The sequence below is a fragment of the Danio rerio genome, chromosome 6 (assembly GCF_049306965.1).
Source record: "Danio rerio strain Tuebingen ecotype United States chromosome 6, GRCz12tu, whole genome shotgun sequence".
NCBI lineage: Eukaryota > Metazoa > Chordata > Actinopteri > Cypriniformes > Danionidae > Danio > Danio rerio.
The window spans coordinates 2,256,919-2,275,000 of record NC_133181.1 but is presented as its reverse complement, the minus strand read 5'-3'; the positions used below and the strand labels follow the sequence as shown (position 1 = coordinate 2,275,000).

The window sequence follows — 18,082 nt, the reverse complement described above, 5'->3', positions numbered from 1 at the left end:
GTATTTTTATAGAAATGTGTGTTGCACTGAGCCATTTTCACCATATTTTGACATTTAATTTTTTTCGTATTTGACAAATAGGTGAAATAAGATCTCCCATCTCTTTATTAAAGCTCTTTATCTTCAACAAAGTATAATAACAAATATTTAAGCAATATTTAAAAAGAACTAGAACTAGTGGTTAGAAAATCACCACACCCGTTTTAGCAATTGCCGTGCACGTCTTTTTATTGATTTTATTACATTTCTGTAAAGGGAAATAAAAATTGTATTTATTAAATTAATATATTACAAAAGCTTTTTAATTTCAATTTCAATAAAAAAATTTAATTAAAGTTATATGTGTTGAATTAAAATTAAGAAGCATATTTGCAAAGTTTATTTTTTATTATTATAATTAAAATTATATTTATTAAATTAAAATTTAAATATTATGACAGCTTTTTTATTTACAATCTTTATTTTTATTGTTATAAAAAATATATTTATTAAATTAAAATTAAATAGTTATAACAAAGCTTTTTATTTTCAATGTTTATTTTTATTATTATAATTAAAACTATATTTATTAAATTGAAAAGTTATAACAAGATTTTATTTACAATAATTTTTTATTATTATGATTAAAATTATAGTTATTAAACTAAAATTTAAATATTATAACAAAGCTTTTTACTTGCTATGTTTATTTTTTAAAGAGAAATTAAATCTATTATATTAAAAATAAAGTTATAACAAGATTTTATTTACAGTCTTTATTTTTTATAATTATAATTAAAATAATATTTATTAAATAAAACTTTAACTTTGTGTTGAAAATTAAGAAATGTTTATTTTTTATAATAATTAAAACTATATTTATTAAATCAAAATTGATATACTATAACAAGCTTTTTATTTGCAATCTTTATATTTGTATTATTATAATTAAAATTATATCATTAAATTAAAATAAAAAGTTTTAACAAAAGATTTTATTTACAATCTTTATTTTTTATTATTATTATTTAAATAATTGATTTTTAATTAAAATTTAAATATTATAACAAAGCTTTTTATTTGCAATGTTTATTTTTTATTTTTTTAAAGGAAATTTATATTTATTTATTTTATTAAAAATAAAAAGTTATAACAACTTTCTATTTGCATTTTTTTATTTTTTGGAAATTAAAATATATTTAGTTTTGCTCTCAAACCAAATATTTTCATTGACTAATAAATAAACAAATCTGACTCCATTTAGATTTACAGTATATATGTTTATTGCAATATTCTAAGTTTTTAAATTTGGGGGTTTAATTTTAGGGTTTAAATTTGTGAGGGTAATATTTGGCTTAGAAAGTATTTAGAGCAATAAAAGTCTGTGTGTGTGTGTGTGTGTGTGTTTGTGTTTGTTTCCAATTTTTATTTAAATCCTGTGCATTTGTGTAATTGATTTTTGTATTTTATTTTAGTCTAGTTTTGTATTTGTTTCATGCAACTACAGTACACACAAACAAACACACATATACAGGCAGTGCATGTGTGTGATATCCTACCTGCAGCTCAAGTGTGGTTTTGTTCTGCCCCATCGTGCTTTGTGTGTTGTGTATTTGCATCTGATGTTCATATCAAGTCTGTCATCACAGAAAGCTTTTGTCTTGCATGCCGCTCCACTCGTTCTATTGTGGACTTCTTCATTATCTGGCAGCTGCCATCATTTGTCAGGTACATCATGCAGAGTTGTGTTGAATTGCAGATGAGCTGGAGAGGTTGATGAGTTTATTCTGTGTCTCCATCAGGCCCGGCAGCTGAAGAAGAAGGAGAATGAGCTCAAACATCTGGAGCAGTTTTATAAAGAGCAGCTACAGCTGATGGAGAAGAAGGTAAACACACACACACACACACACACACAGTTGAATACAATAATGATTGTATAATAACAATAATACTGTTATTTATTTATAATTGTTTATATATTTATTACAAAAAAATAAAACATAAAATAAACAAATAAATATATGCATGTTTATTCTTTTATTTATTTATTTATTAATTTTAAGGGGGAGCTGTGCCCCAGTAGAGCTTTATGTCCAGCAATATGCCTGGTCTAATACAATATTCGGATACTTTAAAACGTCACATGACCTGACCTGCTGTTTATGATCTCATCATGCATCAGATGTTTGTGAGGTCATTTGCAGGGATGTCTTTGAGAGTTTGAAACGCAGCCAGCGAGTAATAATCTGCTGCTGAACACACACTCTGAGCGCTGGTGTTTCTACAGTGTCTGTTTGATGTGTGCGCTTCAGGCTGCAGATGATTTGTTCTCTCTGATGTTTCTCGCTCATGTTAGTGTGTCTGGAGTGTTTCTGCGTTTATAAATACTGTTGTGTTCATATATGGGATAGAGGAGATCGTCTCTAGCTGATCTGCAGCACTGATGCTTCTCATGAGCTGTGTGTGTGTATGTGTGTATGTGTATGTGTGTGTGTGTGTGTGTTATTTGGTTTGAGTGTTTGAAAGTGTATTTTCCATTTGTGTGTGAATGTATGTAGGTTGTGAATGTGTGTATGTCTGTGTGTGTGCGCATATGAGTGTTTTTGGTAGTGAGTGTGTATGTCTGTGTGTGAGTGTGTGTGTCTATTTAGTTGTAAGTGTCTATGTGTGTGTGAGCGTGCATTTGCCTTTGAATATATGTGTATGTCTGTGTGTGACAGTGTGTGTATGTGTGTGAGTGGGCACTTCTGAATGTGTGGATGCGTGTGTGTGTGTGTGTGTGTGTGTGTGTGTGTGAGTGAGAATTTTTCTCAGAGAGCTTAACTGAAGCGTTTCAGATTAGTGTGTGTAGGCTGAATCTTAAAAATGTGAGCCGTCATTTACAACTACACACACACTAACACACACACACACACACACACACACACACGGCAGCAGTTTAAATGCACACATGACAGACGAGAGCAGATTAAAGGTCTCACCTCAATAGAGCAGGAGACGGAGAAAAGACTTCAGCGCTACAGGAGTGTGTGTGTGTGAATGTGTGTGAGAGTTTGTGTGCAACAGAGTGTATGTATGAGAATCTGTATGTGTGTGTGTGTGTGTGTGTGTGTGTGTGTGTGTGTGTGTGTGTGTGTGTGTGTATGTATGTGTATGTGTATGTGTGTGTGTGTGTGTGTGTGTGTGTGTGTGTGTGTGTGTTTGTGTCAAAATAAATGTATGAGTCTATCTGTGTGTGCGTGCGTGTGTGTGTGTGCGCATGCGTGTGCGTGCGCATGTCAGAGTGTGTGTATGAGATCAGGGAGAGTGTGAATGGTACAATCTCTGACATGCTCTCACAGATTCTCAGAGTGTGTATAAAATATGTGTGCGCATGTATGAGAATCTTTCTGTGTGTGTGTGTGTGTGTGTGTGTGTGTGTGTGTGTAATAAAGTCTGTGTGTCTGCGGGTGGTTTGTCAGTGTGGGTATTAAGAATCTATGTGTGTTGGTATCTTTGTGTGTGTGTGTGTGTGTGTGTGTATGTGCACATGTAAGAGAGTGTATACGAGTTTCTATGTGTGTAAGTGTGAAAGAGAGAGCATGTATGCATGTGTGTGAGAGTGTGTGTAAGAAAAAGAGTGTGTGTGTGCGTGTTCATGTCAGAGTGTGTGTATGAGAATCTGTGTGCGTGTGTATGTGTGCATGTCAGAGAGTGTGTATGAGAATCTGTGTTTGCGTGTCAGAGAGTGTATCAGAGTGTGTATAACAATATGCGTGTGCATGTATGAGAATCTGTCTGTGTGTGTGTGTGTGTGTGTGTGTGTGTGTGTGTGTGAAAGTCTGTGTCTATGTGGATGTTGTGTCAGTGTGTGTATTAAGAATCTATGTGTGTTGGTATCTGTGTCTCTTTCAAACACAAACACACACACACACACACACACACACACACATACACACACACACAATCAAACACATGTACAGACTTATTCACTTACATGCATGCACACACACACACACACACACACACACACACACACACACACACACACTCAAATACACTCTCACACAGATTCATAAACAAACACACAACAAAATACAGACTCACATGCATACACACACACACACACACACACACACACATACATATACGCTCCCTCACACATACATGCATATATAAACTCTAAACCAAATACAGACTCTCATGCGCACACACACACACACACACACACACACACACACACACACATCCTTATCTGGCAGTCTTTCTCTTGTGTGTGTCTCATCTCCACTCCGTCATGTAATGTTCATCTGCTTCTTCTCAATAAAGGCTTTGTGCTTTTCATTCTGTCAAGCGTTTGTCAGAGTAATCCAGAGTGAGCTGCTGGAGGGCTCAGATCTGCTGCAGGAGTCTGAATATTAGCAGAGGATTTACCTGGACAGCAGGTGTCCTCCACATCAGTGCTCTTCATACACTCACAATACACACATTCAAATCAGCCTGAACCAGAAGCTGTGACCATTTCTGTTCTTCATATTGTGACGCAGTTCCTAGAGAAACTGAATAGTAAATGAAATGACAGCGCAGCAGGCGTCACACTGTATTTTTGTTTTTTATAAATATGTTTTTTTATTTTTGAGTCTGTAATAAAGTTTGACACGATATAATAATGTCATCAAGACTTACTCTGCTTTCTCAGCCACTGATTGAGGCCTTTGCCTTCCATATAAGCCACCTCTGATACCAAATGATCAACTAGAAGTCAAGTTATTACACTCTCAGAAATAAACGTGAGCTGTCACTAGGGTGGAACCTTTTCAAAAAGTGCACATTTGCACTTTAAGGGTCCATATTGGTACCTCAAAAGTATATATTAGTACCTGAAAAATTTAAGAGGAAAACTTTTGTACTTTTTAGGTACTAATATGTCCCCTTGAGGTATTAATACAAGATGATCCAAGGTGTCCATATCCGGGACCAGGCCGTATCCTGAGCTGCTGCTGCTGCTGCGCTGGTGGTCATGGGGGAGTGGAGAGCATGAGACTGATTCCAGTGACGCTCCAGGGACAGATGAGTCTTCGCTGAGGCCAGCTTCCAGCCTCCACTGCTGAGACTGCAGCTCTGCACAAGACTTTTGGCCAGCGGAGAAATTAAAACGGTCGTGCCGAGCTGAGTCTGGTTCTCTCAAGGTTTTTTTTCTTCACTCTCCTATTGGTGAAGTTTTTTTTTCCTCTCCGCTGTCGCCACATTGCAAAAAATGCTTTTCTTACTTAGATTTTTTGTCTTGGTTCTAGTCCAAATATCTAAAAGTTCCTAAATCAAGAAGAATTTTCTAAACAAGCTAAACATATTGCCTTGTTTTGAGAAACATGCCAATATTAAGTCAGTTTTTACTTAAAACAAGCAAAATAACCTGCCAATGGGGTAAGCAAAATAATCTTACGTCAAAAGAAAAAACAAGATTATTTTGCTGACCCCATTGGCAGATTATTTTGCTTGTTTTAAGTAAAAACTGACTTAATATTGGCATATTATTTCTCAAAACAAGGCAATATGTTTTGCTTGTCTAAAAAAATGCTTCTTGATATATGAAATTTTAGATATTTAGACTAGAAACAAGACAAAAAATCTAAGAAAAGCATTTTTTGCAGTGCACTGGCTCGCATGGTTCAGGATCTGAAAAGCTACTCAGATGAATTTGCTTTTCAGTGTTTGGACTCTCAGTAATGACTTTAAACCACACTGAACTGAGCTAAACTGAACTGAACTTAAACACTGAAAACTGAACCACCCTCATCCAGTTACTATGACCATTTATGTGAAGCTGCTTTGACGACATTGTAAAAGCGCCATACAAATAAAGCTGAATTGAATTAATATGGACCTTTAAGGTACAACCCCAATGACAGCTCGCATCCCTTTATTTCTGAAGTGTCCTTACTGTTCCTTAAAACTTGGATACATTTCTCCTAAATTTATTTTCCCCAACATATCTCCCATTTGTGATCAGTGCAAATCAGAAGAAGCTGATTTAGCTCATTGTTTTGTATTCTGTCATGAAATACAGGGATTCTGGAATGAGGTCTTTAAAGTGCTTTCAGATGTTCTTGACCAACATATAGATCCTGACCCAATGCTTATTATACTCGGACATTCTGATTATACATATTCATTGAGCAGTCCACAACAGAAATTCCTTGCACATTGTTTGATTACAGCCAAAAAGCTGCTATTATTGTATTGGAAAAATGTTAATCCTCCAACTGCCAAACTATATGGCTTGAAGAATTGACATCTACTCTGCACCTGGAATGAACCAGATTTATTTTAAAAGGCAACATTGGACAATTTCAGAAAATTTGGGGCCCTTTCTTTTGTTACTTCATGGGGAATTCTTCCCCCCAAAGCAATGTATTGTAACTAAAAGTTGTTTTGATTATCACTGTAGTGTATACTTGTTGTTTGTTTTGTTTTTGTAAATGTATGCATATCAGAATACTAATCCTGGAATCTGTGATTATTATAAGTTTATTCAACGACCAAATAAAACTGATTTGACAAAAAAAAAAAAAAAAAAAACTTGGATAAGCAACATTTGTCAGGTAGTAAAGTCGGCGTTTCATTCAGAAAGATGAAGAAAAGGCTTTGCGTAGAGTTATTAGAATCAGACTCTGGGAGGGGCGTGGTTAATTATAGCTGCTTTTCCACTATCGTGCCAAACCGTTCTACGAACACTTCGGTGCGGTTACGGTTGTTTCTCCACTGAGCCTGGAACGGCGCGGCACGATTACAAACCGTTCTCGGCACGGTTATACAATCGTGCTGAACTGTGCCGACAGATTCTGTGTGTTGATGTCGCGGCTCTGTTGCTAAGCTACCACAGCTGGCTCAGCAGAAGCGCTAGTCATCAGACATCCTCAATAAATACAGTACATTTAATATAAAATAATGATCCAGGTCTAAACGATACAGTTTGAAAAGGGTTTTAAAACCATAGAGCAGTCTCTGGCAGAGAAGTGAATGACTCATCACTCTTACGAAGATATTTTATTAAAGTTATTATTTCATGGACTTGTCTTGAATACAGACCTACTTCGCCTGCCTGAATGTGAGTTTAATGCACGCAGCGCTGTATTTCCAGCCTGATCTCACGAGAAAATGTAAGTATTTTACGTTTTGGCAATTTAGTGGCTAATTCGTACGAATTCGTATGAGTTCAGTCGTAAGAAAATGTACGATTTTAAAAAGGAGGCGTGGCACCTAACCAAACCCACACACCCTCATTGGGGGATACGCAAATCGTACTAAAATGTACGAATTTGTACGAATTGGCCACTAAATGAAAAAGTTACGAATTGCCTTGAGATTGTGTTGGTATTTCACAGCACAAAACTCGCTCTGATCCGGGAGAGACATGCCAGCGACTTGCGCTGCTGACTTTTTTTTCCTGCTGCGCATCGAATAAAGCGAATAAAGACAGGCTTAGCATCGTCGATGTCCAAATTCCACAACAACATCACTATATCCATGGAACACGAGCTTGCAGACTTTTTTAACAACGAGGAAATAATTGCACTTTTTTATTCAAAGCCAGGACAGCTTGTTAATACCGGCGAGACCACCTGAAGGACGGCGTGTTGTAATGTCCAAAAGACTTTGCTTGAAAGCTTTAGGAAGCGGCACTGTAACTGTCCAAGGTACTGTTGTATGATTTATATTATAGCATATGCACTAATAAACAAGTCAAAAGAATGAATGAATTCTAAGCAGAGTTAGACATCACTGTCCTAATGAAATCAATGCATGATCATATTTTATTTTGGTTAAATAAGCGTGATCTAGAGGCCTTTCATATAAGCCACTGCTGATACCAAATGATCAACTAGAAGTCATGTTATTATTGGTTGTTCCTAAAACTTGGATAGGCAGAAAAGGGTTTGCGTAGAGTTATTAGACCCTAGCAGACTCCTCCTGCTCCCCATTTCTGACGTCAAAACTGACAGCTGGAGGAGCGTGGTTAAATGTTAGCCACGCCCAATACCTCAGACAGACACACAAGCCCCTTTCACACAGTGATACCGGTAAATATCTGGAAAATTTCCGGAACGACTTTACCGGTATATTCAAATAAGCGCTGTTCACACAGGCGAGGACGTTACGGAAATTTTCCGGAAAAGAGCATTCACACATCCATTCCAAAATACCGGTAAATTCTGCCATCATTCACCACAAATGAGCTGTAAACGGCTGCGCTTGTGTTTGTAAACATTTGACTAAATTACAAACTCTGTGGATGATCAATATTGTGAACAACTTTCGCAGGATCACTTTCGCATGTCGAGATGTACATGATATGTGTGTGTGCAGGCGCTCACAGGCTGTTTCACAGGCGCACGCAAAGCTTGAAGGTAAACAAACAACGGCTCATCATAAGCATCTCATCGATGATTATTTACACAGTTGGCATTAAGAAGAACATATAAACGAGATCTGACTAACTTCTAGCAGCTAAATGTGTCGGGGAAAATATTCAAAGGCTTTTATTCTCACAAACCGCGCGGACGTGAATGCGTCTGACTGTTGTGATTGGCTAAAGCAGACGTCTCACGTCAGCACGTTCTAGACGTGCACGCGCTTATTACGGGAATCTTCCTTCTGCATTCACACAGCGCAGCATTCCGGCAAATTACCGGTAATGTTACAACTTCTCCTTCCGGAAAATAGCCAGAACGAATTTACCGGTATTTTCAAAAAGGGCCTGTTCACACATACAAGCTTTCCGGAAAATTGCCGGTAATTTTCCGGAAAGGTCTGTATGTGTGAAAGGGGCTATACACACTCATTTAAACATTAAAAAAGGCCATCTTGGTAGCTCCAGTGAGAAATGAGTTGTAGCAGTCAAGTAAAAAGGAGAGTTGTGTTGTTATTATTCCGGCAGAATGATGTTTGTTTGTCCTGTGTGTCTCTTTCTCTCTCTTCTGTGGGTTAATTGTAGATTTAATAAGATAACTGTGTTTAATGACTGCAGCTGTGTGATGATACAGACCTGGAGATCATGTAATTACACTGACAGATTATCATCACTGGATTGTGTTTGTGTTGTGCTGAATTTAAGCGCTCAGATCTGAAGCTGATGCTGCTGAATATTTATATTTGCTGTTGCACTGATTTGTTTCCCTCGCATCTGTTGGCACCAAAACATCTTCATTTAGATTTCGTGGACAATTTTACAATTGTAGTTATAGTTTTATAACTGTGTTTAAAAAAAAATCCAAGTTGCATGATGTAAACTGAGAGCAAGTGTCAGAATCGAGGTGTGAAAGTCCTAAACTCTTGATCGTCCTGCTTTAATGGAGCTGAATGTTTGTGTGTGTCTGTAATGTGGCCGTTGGATCTGCTCGGCTGTGTTTGTTATTGTTTTAACTGCTTTGTAAATACCCATAAAACCCAGTAGATAAAACGTTATGACGCCTCAGTCTGTCCAGAGATGCGCTGACAGAGCAGAAAAATAACAACATGGCTTTAACCCATGCGTCTGTTGCATTGTGGGATTGCTTCAGAGCTGCAGGAGAAATCCACTCTCAGCAAAGCATGAATGAGTTATGATATGATATGATATGTTGTTTTTATTGCCTGATGAATTTGCATGATAAATGTCGAGATCTTGAGTGTGTTTACTGACTGTAAATGGAGGAAACAGGAAAACAAACACAATGTTTCTGGATTTGACTGTGGTGTGTGTGCTTTATGAATGAAAGCTGACTCTCTCTCTGTGTGTGTGTGTGTGTGTGTGTGTGTGTGTGTGTGTGTGTGTGTGTGTTTGCTTGTGTTTCTGCAGAACTCTGAGTATTATCAGCAGAATCTACACATGTATGAGAAGGAGGCGGATAAAGCAGAGGCCACGGTCAGGTGAGTACAAATGTATGTGTTATTGTAGATGCATATACTAATTACACTGAGGAAAAAGCTACTGTGTGGGAGAAATTTTGTTTCTATGGGTATACACTATATAATGATACCTTTTAAACATCTCCAATTAGGGCTCTAGTGTACAATTTTGACCAAAACAAACTACTTTTAGACTTTTTTTTTTTTAAATTTTGTTATATAATTTAATTTTTTGTTCTATTTTTTATTTATTTTATTTTTTGTTATGTTTTATTTATTTATTTATTTTTTTATTTTATTAATTTATTTTATATATTTTTATTTTTGTTTTGTTTTATTATTTTTTTAAATTAATTAATTTTGTTTATTCTTTTTATTTTTGTTTTGTTTAATTATTTATTTATTTTTTATTTATTTTTGTTTTATTATTTTTTATTTATTTTGTTTTGTTTTATTATTTTATTTTATTTATTTTTAATGTTTTATTTTTTATTTACTTATTTATTTTAATTAATTAATTTTTATTTAGTTTTAATTAATTAATTGTATTTTTATTTTGTTTTATTATTTTTTGTATTAATGAGTTTATTATTATTATTTTGTTATGTTTTATTTATTTATTTAATTTAAAAAAATTTCTTTTTATTTGTTATATTCGTTTATTTTATGTCTTTTTATTTTTTGTTTTGTTTTATTTATTTATTTGATTTATTTATTTTTGTTTTATTATTTTTTCTTTTTATTATTTTCTTTTATTTTTTGTTTTCTTTAATTATTTGTTTATTTTTTTGTTTCATTATTTTTATTTTATTTATTTTTATTTTGTTTTATTATTTTTATTTTTGTTTTGTTTCATTATTTTTATTTTATATTATTTAATTTTTTTTCTGATTCTAATATCATATGCAGATTGAGTATTGCTGCAGGCCACTAGGAGGCAGCACTGCTACTCTATCGTTTACTGCCACCTTTGCATGATGGTAATACATGCTTATATGAACATGAGGTGTGTGTGTGTGTGTGTATGTGTGTGTGTTTGTTTCAGGCCTCGTCCTATGAGTCCTGTGTGTTCTGAGCTGCAGTCTCAGGTGTTGAGCTGCTACAGACTGAACAAACACCAGTCACTGCTGTGTTCACAGATCGCCAGAGAATACATGAACTGCATCAACTCCTCCAAGAAGGTACACAGGGCTTCATTACACATGCACAATATTGCTTAATATTCATTCAAGTCCATTTAGCAAGGCAGCACGGTGGCTCAGTGGTAAGCACTGTCACCTCACAGCAAGAAGGTCGCTGATTCGAGTCCCGGCTGGGTCGGTTGGCGTTTCAGTGTGATATTAAACATGTTTATCTGAACAGTCAGGATCAGATATGTCAGGTGTTTTGTAACGATGTGAAGATGCAGGAGTGTTTGGTGCTGCTGTAAGTGTGTGTGTGTGTGTGTGTCTCTCAGCTCTGGTGAGTGTGATCAGACTCCTGCTGATGATGAAACATCAGGCTGATAGCGCTGAGAGCTCTGCTCTGCTCATCTGTCTGCTCTTGTGGAGCAGCGCCGCTTCATTATAACACATGCACACTCATTGTGTCTGCAGGAAATAAGAAGCAGCACGAGTGTGTGTGTGTGTGTGTGTGTGTGTGTGCATTTGCGACAGACTCATTTAATACTGGATCATTCATGCATCGTAAAACACACACACACACACACACACACACACACACACACACAAACACACACAAACACACACGCAGATGACAGCAGCTTTTATTAGAGATGAGTTGAGTGTATGTATGTGTGTGTGTGTGTGTGTGAGTGTCTGTGTTTGAGTCTGCGAGTGTGTGTGTGGGTGAATGTGTCTGTCTGTCTGAATATGTGTGTGTAACTGTCATCGTGTGAATGACTGTATGTGTGTGTGGGCATCAATAACACACTCGTTTAATACTGGATCATTTGTGTGTGTGTGTGTGTGTGTGTGTGTCTGCGAGTATGTATAATGTGTATCTGTGTGTGCGCATATGTCTGTCTGCATAGGTGTGTTTGTGTAACTATCAGCGTGTGAGTGACTGAGTCTGTGTGTGTGTGTTTGTGTGTGTTTCTATGCGCATGTGTGTGTATTTCTGTGTGCACATGTGTTTGTGCATGCTTAAATGTATGCATGTTCGTTAGTGTGCGCTTGCACATGCATGCGTGTTTGCGAGTGTGTATGTCTGTGTGTGTGTAACTGTCAGCGTTTGAGGGACTGATTGTGTGTGTGTGTGTGTGAGTGTATGTCTTTGCATAGATGTGTGTGTAACTGTCTGCATGTGTGTTTGTTTATATGTGCATGTGTGTGTGTTTGTGTCTAGGTGTGTGTGTGTCTGTGCAAATGCGAGCGCATACATAAGCATGTATGAGAGTGTGTGTGTGTCTCTGTGTATAAGCTTGTCTGTCAGTGAGAGTGTTAGTGAATGTGGGTCTGGATGTGCAAGTGTGTTTTTGTGTGTGAGCTTGTCTGTATGCATGCATATATGTGCGTGTGTGGATGTGGAAGTGTGTGTAAAGCCAGTATAGTGACCATGTGCCAACTAGAGCGGGCGCTCTGCCACAGCTACTGAAGTGAAACGGCACTAATGAAAGACATTTACATTCAGAAGAGAGCAGAGCAGAGCAGAGCAGGCCACGGCTGAAGACCAGCAGAGATTGACTGCTCACACACACTGAAGATGAATGAATGAATGAGTGGTAACCCGATGTAAACAGAGATCACTTATAGACACACACACACACACACTGTCTACATGATGCAACAATATTCCAGCGACAAGCAATTGTGTGTGTGTGTGTGTGTGTGGTCAGGTATAAAGTGAGCAGCAGATTAAGGTGCAGAGATCAGGTCAGATAAGAGCGTCTCTCCTTCACTGTGTGTGTGTGTGTGTGTTATCTCTGTGATCATACAGTCATTATGTACAGTCGCTCTTCTCTCTTTAAATCCTGCAGTGTGATTCTGATCTGTACAGTAGTGCTGTAGTACAGTAGTTTAGTGCTGTGATCAAACGTAATTGACCAAACATGCTGTGTTTGAGAGTGAAATGCATCATGTGACCCTGAAGACTGCAGTAATGATGATGAAAATCCAGTGTTAAATCTCACAAGTAAACAGCGCTTAAACTACATTCAGTGAGGAAAGAGTGATTATCAATAATAAACACATTTTACAAATATTTTACTGTAGTTTTTTCCTTTTTTTTTTGCTTTATTAAATGAAGAGGGCCTCTATTAAGAACATTTTTGAGAAATTATATTGATCCCAAACATTTAACCAAGTTTGTGTACCTGGTAATGCATTTACATACAAGATACATTATGGGGCCCAAATGTCCCCTCAAGTATAGCAATACGAGTAATTGTAGACCTTATGGGGACATTTTTGGTGTGTGTGTTTGTGTGCAGACCTGGTAATCTCTGTATTATAGGGCCCAAATGTCCCCTCAAGTATAGCAATACCAGTAATTGTAGACCTTATGGGGACATTTTTTGGTGTGTGTGTGTTTGTGTCCATACCTGGTAATCTCTGTATTATGGGGCCCAAATGTCCCCTCAAATATAGTAATACCAGTAATTGTAGACCTTATGGGGACATTTTTTGGTGTGTTTGTGTGCATACCTGGTAATCTTTGTATTATGGGGCCCAAATGTCCCCTCAAATATATTAATACCAGTAATTGTAGACCTTATGGGGACATTTTTTGGTGTGTGTTTGTGTGCATACCTGGTAATCTCTGTATTATGGGGCCCAAATGTCCCCTCAAGTATAGCAATACCAGTAATTGTAGACCTTATGGGGACATTTTTTGGTGTGTGTGTGTTTGTGTCCATACCTGGTAATCTCTGTATTATGGGGCCCAAATGTCCCCTCAAGTATAGCAATACCAGTAATTGTAGACCTTATGGGGACATTTTTTGGTGTGTGTGTGTTTGTGTCCATACCTGGTAATCTCTGTATTATGGGGCCCAAATGTCCCCTCAAATATAGTAATACCAGTAATTGTAGACCTTATGGGGACATTTTTTGGTGTGTTTGTGTGCATACCTGGTAATCTTTGTATTATGGGGCCCAAATGTCCCCTCAAATATATTAATACCAGTAATTGTAGACCTTATGGGGACATTTTTTGGTGTGTGTTTGTGTGCATACCTGGTAATCTCTGTATTATGGGGCCCAAATGTCCCCTCAAGTATAGCAATACCAGTAATTGTAGACCTTATGAGGACATTTTTGTTGTGTGTGTGTTTGTGTTCATACCTGGTAATCTCTGTATTATGGGGCCCAAATGTCCCCTCAAGTATAGCAATACCAGTAATTGTAGACCTTATGGGGACATTTTTTGGTGTGTGTGTGTTTGTGTCCATACCTGGTAATCTCTGTATTATGGGGCCCAAATGTCCCCTCAAATATAGTAATACCAGTAATTGTAGACCTTATGGGGACATTTTTTGGTGTGTTTGTGTGCATACCTGGTAATCTTTGTATTATGGGGCCCAAATGTCCCCTCAAATATATTAATACCAGTAATTGTAGACCTTATGGGGACATTTTTTGGTGTGTGTTTGTGTGCATACCTGGTAATCTCTGTATTATGGGGCCCAAATGTCCCCTCAAGTATAGCAATACCAGTAATTGTAGACCTTATGAGGACATTTTTGTTGTGTGTGTGTTTGTGTTCATACCTGGTAATCTCTGTATTATGGGGCCCAAATGTCCCCTCAAGTATAGCAATACCAGTAATTGTAGACCTTATGGGGACATTTTTTGGTGTGTGTGTGTTTGTGTCCATACCTGGTAATCTCTGTATTATGGGGCCCAAATGTCCCCTCAAATATAGTAATACCAGTAATTGTAGACCTTATGGGGACATTTTTTGGTGTGTTTGTGTGCATACCTGGTAATCTTTGTATTATGGGGCCCAAATGTCCCCTCAAATATATTAATACCAGTAATTGTAGACCTTATGGGGACATTTTTTGGTGTGTGTTTGTGTGCATACCTGGTAATCTCTGTATTATGGGGCCCAAATGTCCCCTCAAGTATAGCAATACCAGTAATTGTAGACCTTATGAGGACATTTTTGTTGTGTGTGTGTTTGTGTTCATACCTGGTAATCTCTGTATTATGGGGCCCAAATCTCCTCTCAGGTATAGCAATACCAGTAATTGTAGACCTTATAGGAACATTTTTTGTTGTGTGTGTGTGTGTTTGTGTGTGTGTTACCTGGTAATCTCTGTATTATGGGGCCCAAATGTCCCCTAAAATATAGCAATACCAGTAGTTGTAGACATTGTGGGGACATTTTCTTGGTGTGTGTTGAATTAGTTGTGTAAAAACAACTCTTGTTGATGCGTGTGTGTGTTTGTGTTTCTGCAGAATCTGCTGGTGAACCACGGATGAAGACGATGGTTTGATGCTGAAGAGACTCCACATCCGTCCTGTGTGTGTGTGTGTGTGTGTGTGCGCGTGCGTGTGTGTGTTTTAAGCTGATCTTCATTTACTGTGAGCAAATAAAGTCTCCTCAGCTTCTGTGTGTCTCTTCAGTCTCTCATTTCTTCACACACTCGAGTTGATCAGGCTGTTCTCTGCAGGCTCACGCTCATCAGCAACCGTTACACACCTGTGGACTCCAGATAAAACCATTTCTTTGTTTTGCTCTTGTTGACTTCTCATGTTTTTCTTTACATTATTTCTTTATAAATGGCAAATATATTTATTTTATTTGACTGATTTCTCCGTTTTCTTTCAACCTTTCGTTTTAATTATCTTGTTTCTCATTTTTAAAAAATCTAGATATAATTGTCTGATTTATTGATTTGGTTTATTAAGAATTTGTTTTTCAGCTTTTCTACTTTTTTTTGTTTTGATTTTTTCAAAATTAATTTTCCCCATTTTTGGCTCCCTGTGAAGTGTTTTATTGTTGCTGTTTGTTTGTTTAATTTTGCATGATTGTTGTATTGTTTTTTTTTCTAAAAAGTAAAATTGAATTTGGATCATTTGAGTGGAATAATACTAATAATAGAGCCTCATTTATTTTACAAAAATACTGTAAATTTGTTATGAAAATTGTTGAATTTATATAACAAAATTACATTTTTATTATAGTGAAATTATTATCATTTTGCTATTAGTATTAGAATAATATAATTTATTATTATTACTATCATTATTTGTATTACTACTGCTACTATTATTATTGTTGTGTCATTTTCGTTGGCTTATCCGCGGCTGGGTCGCAGGGCAGTCTTAGGGGAGAACCCCAGACTTCCCTCTCCCCAGACACTTCCTCCAGCTCCTCCGGGTGGATCCCATGGCATTTCCAGGCCAGCCGAGAGACATAGTCCCTCCAGCGTGTCCTGGGTCTTCCCTGGCCTCTTCCCGGTGGGACATGCCTGGAACACCTCCCTAGGTAGGCATCCGAAACAGATGCCCGAGTCACCTCAGCTGACTTCTCTCGATGTGGAGGAGCAGTGGCTCTACTCTGAGCTCCTCCCGGGTGACAGAGCTCCTCACCCTATCCACAGGGGTGCACCCTGCCAACCTGTGAAGGAAACTCATTTCAGCTGCTTGTATCCGAGATCTTGTCCTTTCCGTCTTGACCCAAAGCTCATGACAATAGGTGAGAGTAGGAACAGAGATTGACCGCTAAATCGAGAGCTTTGCCGTTCGGCTCAGCTCCTTCTTTACCACAACGGACCGGTACATCAACCGCATCACTGCTGCCACTGCACTGATCCGCCTGTCAATCTCACGCTTCATCCTTCCCTCACTCGTGAACAAAACCCCGAGATACTTGAACTCCTCCACCTTGGGTAAGGACTTTCCTCCAACCTGGAGATGACAAACCATCTTTTTTCCGGTGGAGCACTATGGCCTCGGACTTGGAGGTGCTGATTCTCATCCCAGCCGTGTCACACTCTGCAGCAAACCGCCCCAGTGCATGCTGAAGGTCCATGTTCGAAGAAGCCAACAGAACAACATTATCTGCAAATAACAGAGATGAAATCCTGTGTTCCCCAAACCGGACCCCCTCCAGCACAAGGCTGTGCTTTAAAATTCTGTCCATAAAAATTATGATCAGAATTGGTGACAAGGGGCAGCCCTGCCGGAGTCCAACATGCACTGGACACAAGTCGGACTTATCAAACACACAGGAGAAGGCGACTTGGAGAAGGCATTCAACCGTGTCTCTCGTGGCATTCTGTGGAGGGTGCTCTGGGAGTATGGGCTCAGAGGCGCTCTGTTAAAGGCCGTCTCGAACCCAGGAGTGTGGTTCAACCATCGGCCAGATCCTCCTCTGCAGTACCCTGGGATACACTTTCCCAAAGTTTGGCAAAGTCTATGCCAGGGTACTATTATTATTATTATATATATTTTTATTACTATTATTATTATTTGTATTGCTGCTACTACAACTGTTATTATTATTATTATATTTTATTATTATATTATTATTATATATTTGTTATTATTATTATTATATATATTTTAGTATTGTTATTATATTTTATTATTGTTATTATTATATATTATGTATATATACTATAATTATATATTATTATTATATATTATTATATTTTATTATTGTATATATTATATATTAGTATTTTATATAAATATATATATATATATATATATATATATATATATATATATATATATATAATTATTTTATAGTTATTGTATATATTATTAGTATTATTATATATATTATATATTATTATTATATTTTATTATTGTATATATTATATATTAGTATTATTATATATATATTATTATTATATATATTATATATTATTATTATATTTTATTATTATATATTATTAGTATTATATATATATATATATATATATATATATATATATATATAATTTGTATTATTGTTATTGTATATATTATTACTTTATATATATATATATATATATATATATATATATATATATATATATATAATCTATATTATTATTATATTTTATTATATATATATACATATATATATATATATATATATATATATATATATATATATATATATATATATATCATTTGTTAATGCTACTATTATTTTATTTATTATTAATATTATATTTATTTATTCCTAATAAATAAATTTTATTTATTCTTATTTATTATATCGATTTTTACATTGCAGAAATCACAGCATCCAACATATGATCAGTAATATTTCAATACAAAAGAAGTACCAGTTT

The 18,082-nt window shown here is 36.3% G+C and overlaps 1 protein-coding gene across 4 annotated transcripts in view; it reads left to right on the top strand.

Annotated features, from left to right (window-relative positions):
* The window catches only part of chchd6b (coiled-coil-helix-coiled-coil-helix domain containing 6b), a 21,222-nt gene extending 5,821 nt beyond the window's left edge, over positions 1-15,401 (top strand). For 2 of the 4 annotated variants that reach the window (XM_005168702.3, NM_001007394.1), the window contains 4 exon segments: positions 1,782-1,865; positions 9,797-9,867; positions 10,892-11,027; positions 15,249-15,401. In XM_005168702.3, coding sequence (XP_005168759.1) covers positions 1,782-1,865; positions 9,797-9,867; positions 10,892-11,027; positions 15,249-15,272 — 315 coding nt within the window. In that variant the 3' untranslated portion in view covers positions 15,273-15,401. 4 annotated transcript variants of the gene reach the window in all.
* The last annotated feature ends 2,681 nt before the right edge of the window (positions 15,402-18,082 follow it).